Source organism: Doryrhamphus excisus, chromosome 17 (genome assembly GCF_030265055.1).
Source record: "Doryrhamphus excisus isolate RoL2022-K1 chromosome 17, RoL_Dexc_1.0, whole genome shotgun sequence".
In the NCBI taxonomy this organism is placed as follows: Eukaryota; Metazoa; Chordata; class Actinopteri; order Syngnathiformes; family Syngnathidae; genus Doryrhamphus; species Doryrhamphus excisus.
Window position 1 is genome coordinate 7,609,425 of NC_080482.1, and position 12,284 is coordinate 7,621,708.

At 45.4% G+C, this 12,284-nt stretch overlaps 1 protein-coding gene across 1 annotated transcript in view; it reads left to right on the forward strand.

The window, feature by feature from the left end:
* The first annotated feature begins 5,834 nt into the window (after nt 1-5,834).
* LOC131105216 (forkhead box protein O4-like) overlaps nt 5,835-12,284 on the forward strand; it is a 58,806-nt gene continuing 52,356 nt past the window's right edge. The window contains exon 1 of the mRNA XM_058053104.1: nt 5,835-7,276. Within this exon, the coding sequence (XP_057909087.1) occupies nt 6,785-7,276 (492 nt within the window). The 5' untranslated portion in view covers nt 5,835-6,784. The remainder of the gene's footprint in view (nt 7,277-12,284) is intronic.

A 12,284-nucleotide genomic window follows, 5' to 3' on the forward strand; every position in this document is an offset into this window, starting at 1 on the left:
GTTGAGAAGGATAAAATAAGAGAGGGAGGGGGGGTCTTCTAGACATGCATCAAACTCCCACGAGCGCTCTTGTGGTTTCTCTAGCTTCATTTTATTGCAATCCCACTGGGCAGCTTCATAGATATTACCCAACAGTGTTAGGCTCCTGAAGTTGAAGGAAGCCAGGGTGGGATTTTTTTTTTTTTTTTTTTGGAGTGAAAATGCGTCCCCAGTGCCTTATGTGAAATAAATTCCAGAGCACTTTTCCAGGGTGCTAATTGACAGGCACAAAGCTGCGCCTGGTTGATGCAGCAGCCTCGCTTGTGGCCACGCGAGGTGATTACTGCTCCGAGGAACGCGCTGTTCCAAGATCAGCCGCACTCAGCCCAGCCACCAGCGTTGTGGAATGTCTGGTATGGGGACAATGTTGCAGGCAGCCTGGACGGACTCGTCTGTTTTTTTTTTTGAGCTTCGGTGGTTCTGGTTTTTCCAGGATCCATGAGCTGAGGCGATGAGGACGTTAATGGGATGCGGCACAAACAACAGCGGTGTCTTGCTGGAGTTATGGCTGGAAAGATCCTGCGTATTGGTCCAAATGTCTGTCAGACATTAGGTATGTGCAAACTGTGTTGTGCCACTTTGATGTGCACACTTTGCATGCAGAGGGCACATTTGCAGACACACAACGCGTGTTCTGATGTGGCTGGTGTGGCGTTCAGAAAATGCTTCAGTTCAACTCCAGTGTGCAGTAGGCCTCCTCTGAGCTTCTACCCCCCCTTAAAAGTCCTGGCCATCGCACGCACGACATGACACATCCACTCAAAACCCTCTGACCTCTGGTTGAAGGTTCAAGACCCCCATAGTGCACATGTACATACGTATTACAGTAAACCTCGGATATATCGGACTCGGATATATCGGAAATTCGCTCACAACGGACAGATAAAAAAGAACCGATTTTTCTGTAATGCATTTCCAATAAAAATTCATTACATATATCGGATTTTTTATAACGGATTTCGCCTATTTCGGACAAAATCTCCAGTCCCGTTCCAATGCATTTCCATTAAATTTCCCTCGCATATATCGGATGGCCGCATCGTTATGCTAATCTTGTTGATGTCACTGGCTATTGTCTTTCTCCTGGCTCCAGATTTAGGACAATAAAAAAGTGAGTGACGTCAATAATACTAGCACAGCAGTGAATGAGATCTTAACCTCACTATTGGAAATAACGTAGGCCTGACGGGCGTAACAGGGCCTAGCTTAATTAACAATTTGTTATGCTCAGAGTCCAATAAAGTTAAATTGTCATTACCTTACGTCTCTTTTCATTGCCCAGTCCAGGTACATTGGAAACATAGTCAAGGAAGTGCCTTTTTATAACGGATAAAATCCGATTTACGCATATACCGGATATAAATCCGATATATGCGTAAAACGGACATTTTCCGGTTATATCGGACAAAACCAGTGGGAACAATTGAATCCGATATATCCGAGGTTTACTGTATAAATGGATTTTACCTCATTCTCCTACTTTGTAGGGGTGTAATGGTACATTACAAGTCCAAAAATTTGATTATTTCACGGGCCCCAAAAGCATGAACTCCCAAAATGCACTTGCTAGCACCCGCTTTCAATTGTCCCTGCCACCATCATCACTGTCCATCCATCCATTCATTTTCCTCCGCTTATCCGGGTCCCGGGTCGCGGGGGAAGCAGTCTTAGTAGTGAAGCCCAGACTTCTCGGTCCCCGGCCACCTCCTCCAGCTCCACCGGGAACGACACCAAGGCCAGCTGTGAGATATAGTCCCTCCAGCGTGTCCTAGGTCTGCCTTATCCCGACTGGGCATGCCCGGAACACCTCACCAGGGAGGCGTCCGGGAGGCATCCGGACTAGATGCCCGAGCCACCTCAACTGACTCCTCTCGATGTGAAGGAGACCACATCACTGATCATCCCAAGATTTGGTGGAGACATCAATCAAAAGTCAAATCAAAGTCAAGAACCCATATTCCCAAATGAAATGGAAGTCAGCCATTTTGGTCTGTGGTGACGATTTCGAGGCCAAAACCAGAGCTTGAATTTCAACAAAACCCCACGATTGCTTACTAACGAGTCCACGAGCCTCTCGCCCAAAGTCAGCTTGGACGAATGCGTACTCCTATAGGCACTTAGACCAAAAATCAATTGACAAATTTAGATGTTTTGTATTGAATTTGACTTGAACCGTGACCTTAAAAATCAAGGTACATACACCCCAAGTTGTGTTAAATGAATGCCTCCGTGTCAGTGTCAATCAAAACTATAAACACAGAATGTTGTGGAGGTGTACCTAATGTTGTGGCCTCTGCAATCAGAATTTAATGTGTGTGTGAAAATGGTTCTGCAAGTTTATGAATAAGTAATAACCTCCTCCCCTGCAGCCAGCATCCAACATTACAGGTGTGAGTGTGTGTGTGGAATGTGGCAGACTGCAAAATAGTCTGGCAAATCTTACTGGCTGAGTAAAGGGCGAAAGTCGGGAGCAATGCCAAGCGCCACGCTGATGAGCAAAAAAAAAAATACTATTAGAATGAAGTCCTAATATTACGATGATATATGTATGTATACCTGCTTTCATGGAAAACTGTACTTAATTTTTCTTATTATCCACAATCCTTATGTGGGACATGAGCACATATGTATTTCACTTTTCTGTGCATTCTGAATATATGTAAAGAGATAAAAAGAATATGACAATTATTTCTAGATTTTATTTTTAGAATCATACAACTTTTTAATCATAACTTTTATTCTCATATCATTTTTTAAAATAGCAATATTTTCATTCATTCATCCATTCATTTTCTACCGCTTTTTCGTCGCGGGGGTGCTGGAACCTATCCCAGCTTTCTTCGGGCGAGAGGCAGGGTACACCCTGGACTGGTCGCCAGCCAATCACAGGGCACATATAGACAAACAACCATTCACACTCACATTCATACCTATGGACAATTTGGAGTCAACCAAATTAACCTAGTTAACCAATTAACCACAGGGAGAACATGCAAACTCCACACAGAGATGGCCGAGGGAGGGTGGAATTGAACCCTGGTCTCCTCGCTGTGAGGTCTGCACGCTAACAACTCGACCGCCTGCAGCCCTAGCAATATTTTATTATTTTTAAATATTTTATACACTTTTTTTTGTCATCATTTTATGACTATTCTTCTTACCTTAGAATAATCTTGTAACTTTACTCACACAATTAACTTGATTAACTTAATCTTACTCAAATTACTGCTTTGACTTGGAAAATGTATTTGACCGTGTCCCTCGTGGTGTCTTGTGAAGGGTGCTCCGGGAATACGGGATTGTCGGAGCGCTACTCCATGCCATTCGGCCCCTGTACAACCGGAGTAGGAGCCTGGTTCGCATTGCCAGCAGTAAATCGAACCTCTCCGCAGTGAACATTGGCCTCCGCCAAGGCCGCCCTTTGTCATCGATTCTATTCATAATTTTCATGGACAGAATTTCTACTTGCAACCAAAGCTGTTGAGGGAGTCCAGTTCAGGGGGGCCTTAAGACCTCGTCTCTGGTATTTGCAGACCGTGTAGTCCTGACGGCGTCATCGGGCTGTGACCTTCAGCATTTACCGGGGCAGTTCGCATCTGAGTGTGAAGCTTCTGGGATAAGACTCAGGACCTCCAAATCCGAGGCCATGGTCTTCAGGGTGGATTGCACCCTCCTGATTGGGGAATGAGGTTCTGCACTGGGTGGAGGAGTTGAACTCGGGGTCGGGTTTACGAGTGAGGGAAGGTTGGAGCGTGAAGTTGACAGGCGGATCGACGCAGCGACTGCATTGCTAGACCGTTGTGGTGAAAAGAGAGCTGAACCCGAAGGCAAAACTCTCAATTTACCGGTCCGATATACTGGTCTATGTTCCTACCCTCATCTCGGGTCATGAGCTGTGGATTCATGACCGTAAGAACAAGATCGCGGATACACTAGGCTGAAATGCGTTTTCCTATGATGCCTTTCTCCGAACTTTGACTATTATTGTAACATGACGAGATTTTTCTCCTAATTTAATGACTATTCTCGTAACATTACGAAGTTTTTCTACTAACTTCACGACTTTCTCATAACATTCATTCATTCATTTTCTACCGCTTTTCCTCACGAGGGTCACGGGGGTGCTGGAGCCTATCCCAGCTGTCTTCGGGCGTGAGGCGGGGTACACCCTGGACTGGTCGCCAGCCAATCACAGGGCACATATAGACAAACAACCATTCACACTCACATTCATACCTATGGACAATTTGGAGTCGCCAAAAATTATTGAAAAATTTTCCCCCTAACTTTTTGACTATTCTTGTAATATTTTGTGTTTTTTCCTCCAGACTATTCTTGCAACATAAGTTTACGTTTTTAACTATTCTTGTAACATTCTGACACTTTGCTCTAAACTTTTCACAACATTTCCTAACATTATGACATTTTTTTTTGGTGGTACGGCGGTCGAGTGGTTAGCACGCAGACCTCACAGCTAGGAGGACCAGGGTTCGATTCCACCCTGTGCATGCGTGGGTTTTCTCCGGGTACTCCGGTTTCCTCCCACATTCCAAAAACATGCTAGGTTAATTGGCGACTCCAAATTGTCCATAGGTATGAATGTGAGTGTGAATGGTTGTTTGTCTATATGTGCCCTGTGATTGGCTGGCGACCACTCTCGCCCGAAGACAGCTGGGATAGGCTCCAGCACCCCCGCAACCCTCATGAGGAAAAGCGGTAGAAAATTAATGAATGACATTTTTTTTGTAAGATTGTGACTTTTTCTTGGTAAATTACAACTTTACTCACATAATGCCATTCATTAATTTTCTACCGCTTATCCTCACGCTGGAGCCTACCATACATTCATACCTATGGACAATTTTGAGTCGCCAATTAACCTAGCATGTTTTTGGAATGTGGGAGGAAACCGGAGTACCCGGAGAAAACCCAAACATGCACGGGGTGAACATGCAAACTCCACACAGAGATGTCCGAGGGTGGAATTGAACCCGGGTTTCCTAGCTGTGAGGCCTGTGTGCTAACCACTATCCGCCGTGCAGCCTACATAATGCTGTTAATATTACATATTTCTCTCTTTTCTGACTTTGTCACATTGTTGCCTTTATTTTGACTGTTATTGTCTTGACATTATGGTCGTGTCTTTGCAATTGAACTATATTTCCTTTTCCCGGTGGTCCTTATCTTTCATGTTGACTAAAATGTATGCATTGTGAAAGTGGAGCTTGGCTTCCAATCAGTTTAGAGCACCTGTGGCAGCAGCAGGTACGGTGGCTGATGATGGAGGTCAAGAAGGAGGAGGAGGCAGCATCTCACAGGAGTCCGCTTAGATTCTTTATCATGTCTTTTATTTCCTCATTTTTTGCCTGGAGTGCGTCTGTGGACATTTCATTTTGTTAATATATCCCACTTTCAAAAAGACCCCATTTTACCTCACCTCTTCCGGATTAAAATCTAGGGTTACCTAATCTCTCTTAATCTGAGCTAAATCTGTCTAATCGTCATAGAAAATTACACTCACTGGGGTATATAGCCCGCCAAATCTGATGAGGTGAAACCTGCAGCTCCCTCCGGTCCCCGTGGAGGACATTTGGACGTTGGACACCCAGTCACGCACAAAGGCGCAAATCCCCCTCTCTATTTTATTATTAATTTAATTTCTTTGTGCACACATGGAGTGGCAGTGTGCACGAATACAACCCCTTGTGTAGTTGTCACGTTGTTTTTTCTCCCCCCCTACACACACACACACACACACACATATCAGGGCTGCTGGGCGTGGAATCTGGCACACACAAAGCGACGCTGCGCCAGAACGAACATTCACAAGGCGGCTTTTTGATTGAGGGATTGAAGGGGGAGAGAAAGAAGGCGGAGAGAGAGAGAGAGAGAGAGAGAGAGAGAGAGAGAGAAAGAGAGAGAGAGAGGAGGTAAGAGTTGTGGATCTCAATGTGATCACGATGGGGAGTGTATCGATTCTGTGAGCGCGCTCCACAATTGGCAGCATATCTTCTACTCCACGACCACGGTGCGCGTCACACACTCTTGTCTCTTTGCGTGTCACCTTTCTATTGTATGTGTGTATGTGTGTGTGTTTGTGTGTGTGGAAATCTTTTTAATTCAAGCTGACGGAAGTGAACGGCATTTTCAATCTCTTGTCTGAAGCTTCGTGGAAGCGTCACGCCTCTTCATTAAGAATTGCAGACACTTGTGCGCCGCTGACTTGCTCCATCACCCTTGGAAGAGAATTGAATAATTTACGCCACAATCACGCCTCGTCGCCTTGCGTGGATGCTCCGCTGATCTTTTTTTTTTGCCTCCTTTTTTCCCGTACACCTTCCTGGAGGATTTCTCGAGCGTTTGAAGAAGCTGCGCACGCATCTTAAATATCATCTGTTGCTGCTATACCTACCGGAGGAAGAGGAAGAGGAGGAGGAATCTGGAATCCGATGATGAAGACAAGGATAAGGAAAGGATAAAATGGACGAAAAGGTGCTGTTACTTTTATTGCTGCTCCTGTCCTTGCACGCCGTAATTCCATTCATTATGATCCGTCTCTGTCGTCGACCCCCCCTCCCTCATTGATCCGTAAGTTTAATAGCCGTGTGAGCATCTCCCAAGTCACCCAGCAAAGACACGCACGGTTGGGGGAACAAATCGTGGATGTATCCCCCACCCAGCACCACGACACCCCAGCTTTGATCCCCCCCCCCCCCCCCCACCCCTCCACTCACTTCCCACTCAAATGTTGATGATGGAGGACGACGAACTGGACGCTCATCAGGTTGATTCGGATTTTGAGCCGCAAAGCCGGCCTCGCTCCTGCACCTGGCCGCTGCCGTGCCCGGAGGATTTCCCCCCCGCCGCCGCCGCACACGAGGTGAACGGCGGGGGGCTTCCGCTAGCCGGCATCAAGGTGGAGCCGGAGGACGTGCCGGCGTGCCGAGCCGCGCTTCTCGGTGGAGGCGCACTGACCGGCGATCTGAAGCATCCGGCCGGCGCCCCGGCACCCGCCGGCGCCACGCACCCGTGCCTCGACGTGAGCGGACCGCTGCGCAAAGCCAAGTCGTCACGTCGGAACGCGTGGGGGAACCAGTCCTACGCGGACCTCATCACCCGGGCCATCGAGAGCACCCCGGAGAAAAGGCTGACGCTGTCGCAGATTTACGACTGGATGGTCCGCTACGTGCCCTATTTCAAGGATAAAGGCGACAGTAACAGCTCGGCCGGATGGAAGGTAAGACTAACACACACACACACACACACACACGCCTTTGTTAGTCCGCCTGTCATGCACCGGAAGGTGTGAGAGGTCGTCGTGCTTCATTAAGGCGGCCGATCCTTCTAATAGATCATCGATGCTAGATTCACTTATCGGCTGGAGTGGCGCCTCTTCCAGCGTGTGTGGAACAAGGCTGGCAGACTGGATAGTTCACCCCACCCGCCCCTCTTTTTTTTTTTGGATAACGCCCGAATATCACCCATACAGAAGAAAAAAAGTACATTAGTACACCTTTGGGGAGTAATCAGGGATTTGTCAGTGGTGGTGTATCTTTGACACTTTTCAGATTAGGACCTCTATAATCCCCAAAAGATCCCACTAGGAGTCCATTTTTGTTTTCTCTTAATACATTCATTTAACCCATGTGACCTATTACCTGGCTGAAAGGTGACTGTTTAGTATGTTGGTATCATTGCAGTATGGATACTTTAGGACCCCGGAATATAAGTGTCCCTTTACCGTATGTTTATACCCCTTCCAGGAACAAAAACAGTACAGGTGGTTCTCAGTTTATGACGTTATATGTAACATTTCATGGTTGTGACAGCGCTCCCATAAATTTATTGAAAATAATAAGTAATTTTGGCCAAATCTGTAAAAACAAGACTCGAATATAGTATATAGAATATATATCAAATATAGTGTGTTCCTGCGCAGCCAGACCGAGGAAGAAGAATATATATATGAGTTAACTTTTTGGATTTCACTGTCTTCCAAGCGGCTGTGCGACAAAGAAAATGAAAGCCATCGTCATGGAAGCGTAAACAAACATCACAAAAACCTCAAAGAGAAAAACAGCAACCAATATTAGCAACTCTTTTGGTCCCAACCTCTACTCCTACGACCATCATTAAGGATATTATTGAATGCTAATGAATAATAGAGGGGACCTCACAGCTAGGAGACCAGGGTTCAATTCCACCCTCGGCCATCTCTGTGTGGAGTTTGCATGTTCTCCCCGTGCATGCGTGGGTTTTCTCCGGGTACTCCGGTTTCCTCCCACATTCCAAAAACATGCTAGGTTAATTGGCGACTCCAAATTGTCCATAGGTATGAATGTGAGTGTGAATGGTTGTTTGATTGGCTGGCGACCAGTCCAGGGTGTACCCCGCCTCTCGCCCAAAGACAGCTGGGATAGGCTCCAGCACCCCCCCCCCCCCCGGCGACCCTCGTGAGGAAAAGCAGTAGAAAAATGAATGAATGAATGAATAATAGAGGGGTCATGGATTCTGTGCACTGTGACAAGTAGAAGAGGTTGTCTTTCCAGACTAGCTTGGGATGATATTTTTAGAAGGTACATAGATTAATTCTCTTTTATTACTATTTAGTTTAATTCTTGGATTAAATCTTTTATGACTATATTTCATATGCCCTATATGTGTTCATACATAACAATTTAGGTGTAAGTTCTGATTCACACTACACTAAAACCTGACTTCCATCACAGTTTGGGAATGGAACTCATTTCTAAGAACCACCTGTATAAGAATCAAAAGGTTTTTTTTAGGGTAAAAAAGCAGTTTATTCACTGACAACCCAGTTTGTGGTATTATTTGTTAGGGGTACAATAGACCTGAAATATACTACTTCTGTATGATCAATACTTTTGAGGTTTGGGCTTCTATATATTAAAATAAAAATGACTATGACTTCTAATGTTGTCACAAAATGTGCATTTAGGTGTCATTCGGTGTCCATAACTGTCACTCCAAGTACAGTATATATTAAAATAAGTATCGGATATAAGTCTATGTCTCTTCCGGGACCAAGTACAGCCAAATAATTAAAGGTTCTCAAGCAGTTACAATGTCAAAGGTACAAAAGCAGTACATTTCTTCAGCGACAAGTCAGTGATGGTGGTATAAAGGTACTTTTACGGCTCCCGCAAACCTCAAATGTTTAAAAATGTACAGATGACATCTCGTTGGTGCATCCATTACTGTCCCTGTGCCAAAGTCTGGTCAAAAAAATCAAAGGCCGTCGAGGGTAGAAAAGCAGCATATTGCTTCAGTGACAAGCCATTGTGATTGGTGGTATTATGGTACTTTTAACGGTGAAAAAAAGACCTCAAAAGACACTTCTTCTGTACCATTGACACTTTTGAGATTAGTACCTTTATCTTAAAAAAATATGGCTCTGAAGTCACAGCCAGAAAATAGCAGTGAATTAGGTGTTAGTTACTGACCGTACAGGTACATTGTACATGAACTGTACTACATACATCTATACCTCTTCCATGAGTAATAATGGTATAATAGGGTACAAAAGTAGTACTGTCATCAGTACATCACGGTTTTGAGCATTGCATAATAACTCTGTTGTGGTTTTTTAAAAATGTATTCATAAATAATTGCTCTTCCTTAGTTTACTAGGGCTTATTATTAGTCAAAAATATTGTAGTATGTAGTATTATAATGTTACATTGGCCAGATATGATGTTATATTTTATTACCTTCACACTGCATGGAGTCAGCCATGGCATGTCCGACATGACAGTGAAAAAAAGTTATCCTTCCGTGTGGAAGTCATAAGTTTTAGGCTTCTTATTTTACACTGCATTTGAAATACTCTAAGTTTAGAACAAGTACATTGGAGAGGCGAAATAGTTATCTCGGTAGTTAGCAACGGCCGTCTCTTATGTGATCCCGTAGCCTGTGCAATGTGGTGTAAACAATGAATATGAGTGTAAAGGTGACTATAGGGGTGCTACGTCATATCTACAGGGCTCTAATAAAGTTCATTCATTCATTTTATACCGCTTTTCCTCACAAGGGTCGCGAGGGGTGCTGGAGCCTATCCCAGCTGTCTTTGGGCGAGAGGCGGGGGAACACCCTGGACTGGTCACCAGCCAATCACAGGGCACATATAGACAAACAACCATTCACACTCACATTCATACCTATGGACAATTTGGAGTCGCTAATTAACCTAGCATGTTTTTGGAATGTGCGAGGAAACCGGAGTACCCCGGAGAAAACCCACGCATGCACAAGGAGAACATGCAAACTCCACACAGAGATGCCCGAGGGTGGAATTGAACCCTGGTCTCCTAGCTCCTAGCACTCGACCGCCGTCTCTAATAAAGTATTAGTCATCAACCTACTTTAACCGCGATAAACAAAATAAGACTATACATTACTTCAAAGCTTCAAATACTACTTTTGATACTTGCTAATGTGTCTGTACTGTTTTGGCCCTGATAGACAGTTACCTTAGTGTCCGGTAATTAGCCCCATGGGGCACATTAGTGCAGATTGCACTCTAAGGCTCTACTACTGTACTTCATATTTCTGACAAGTCACGTACACGTGGCGGTATTTCAATTATTAAAACAAATAGCACTCTCACACTCGTAGGAGGTTACAGGTCAGCTGCCCACAGCGTGTTCATATTCAAAAGGATGATGATGATGAGAATCGAGCGCATGTAAAGCACAACCGCTGCCGCCGTCTATCTGTCCGTGAGCCCGGGAGTAATCTCCTTCACCCTCCCATGGACATCTCCACATGTTATCAGGCTCTCTTTGTCGCCTTGTCATCGCTCCTGTGGCTATTTGTGCACACAAGAGAAGAAAGAGGATGGGGGGGTGGGGGACCACAAAGATCGCTCACCTTCCTGAGTGCAGATCTTGAGCCTCTGTGTTACATTTGCGTATGAATGGAGTGCTATTTCTATGGCGATGTGAGAACATATACAGAGAAGGCCGCATTGTAGAGCTGTTGGGATTCCTGTCAAATACATGACATGATATCTGGGTTTGGAGGATATCCGCTGCTACAAAGCGGGATTTAGCAATAGCTGCCTCCTTTTTTTCTCTTTTCCTCTCTAATCTCATTATTGAACATGTATTCATACTGCTAAATTTATCCCATGGAACTGTCACATTGTTCCGATACCACGCCGTCTAGGCGTGTCGTGCCCATAATCGAACGCCAATATGCCCGTTCATTTTTCTCTCCTATTTGCTATTTACCTTTTTGTGTTGCAGCGTTGCATAACATAAACTCTGCTACCATTTGAGAGTAAAGACAACTTGGCCTCCTCAACCTAAAGCGCCCAAGCACCCGACTGACACTTTAATCCCGTCCCATTAAAGTGAACTCCGCAAAGGCATGTCTCCAAGGTAGACGTTATTAGTCCTACACTCCCGACTGACCCGGCGAGCAGGTAACTCCTTCAAAGCGCAAGGCCACTTTAGCTTAAGCAACATTTACAGTATGTCTGCGTCTATTTATGTAACTGCAAATTAGAGGGTTCGAAGGTGGCGGTCGTGGGCTATTTCAGGCCACAGAGCACAGACGTGTGAGGCCCACTGCAGGTAATGATGGCGGATTAGCTAAGAACGTTTAAAGCGGACAGTTCTAATATGTGGGGGCGGCACGGTGGCGAGTGGTTAGCGTGCAGACGAGGGTTCAATTCCACCCTCGGCCATCTCTGTGTGGAGTTTGCATGCGTGGGTTTTCTCCGGGTTTCCTCCCACATTCCAAAAACATGCTAGGTTAATTGGTGACTCCAAATTGTCCATAGGTATGAATGTGAGTGTGAATGGTTGTTTGTCTATATGTGCCCTGTGATTGGCTGGCAACCAGTCCAGGGTGTACCCTGCCTCTCGCCTGAAGACAGCTGGGATAGGCTCCAGCACCCCCGCAAAACCTCGTGAGGATAAGCGGTAGAAAATGAATGAATGAATGAGTTCTAATATGTGGGGTGGCACGGCGGGCGAGTGGTTAGCGCACAGACCTCACAGCTAGGAGACGAGGGTTCAATTCCACCCTCGGCCATCTCTGTGTGGAGTTTGCATGTGTGGGTTTTCTCCGGGTACTCCGGTTTCCTCCCACATTCCAAAAACATGCTAGGTTAATTGGCGACTCCAAATTGTCCATAGGTATGAATGTGAGTGTGAATGGTTGTTTGTCTATATGTGCCCTGTGATTGGCTGGCGACCAGTCCAGGGTGTACCCCG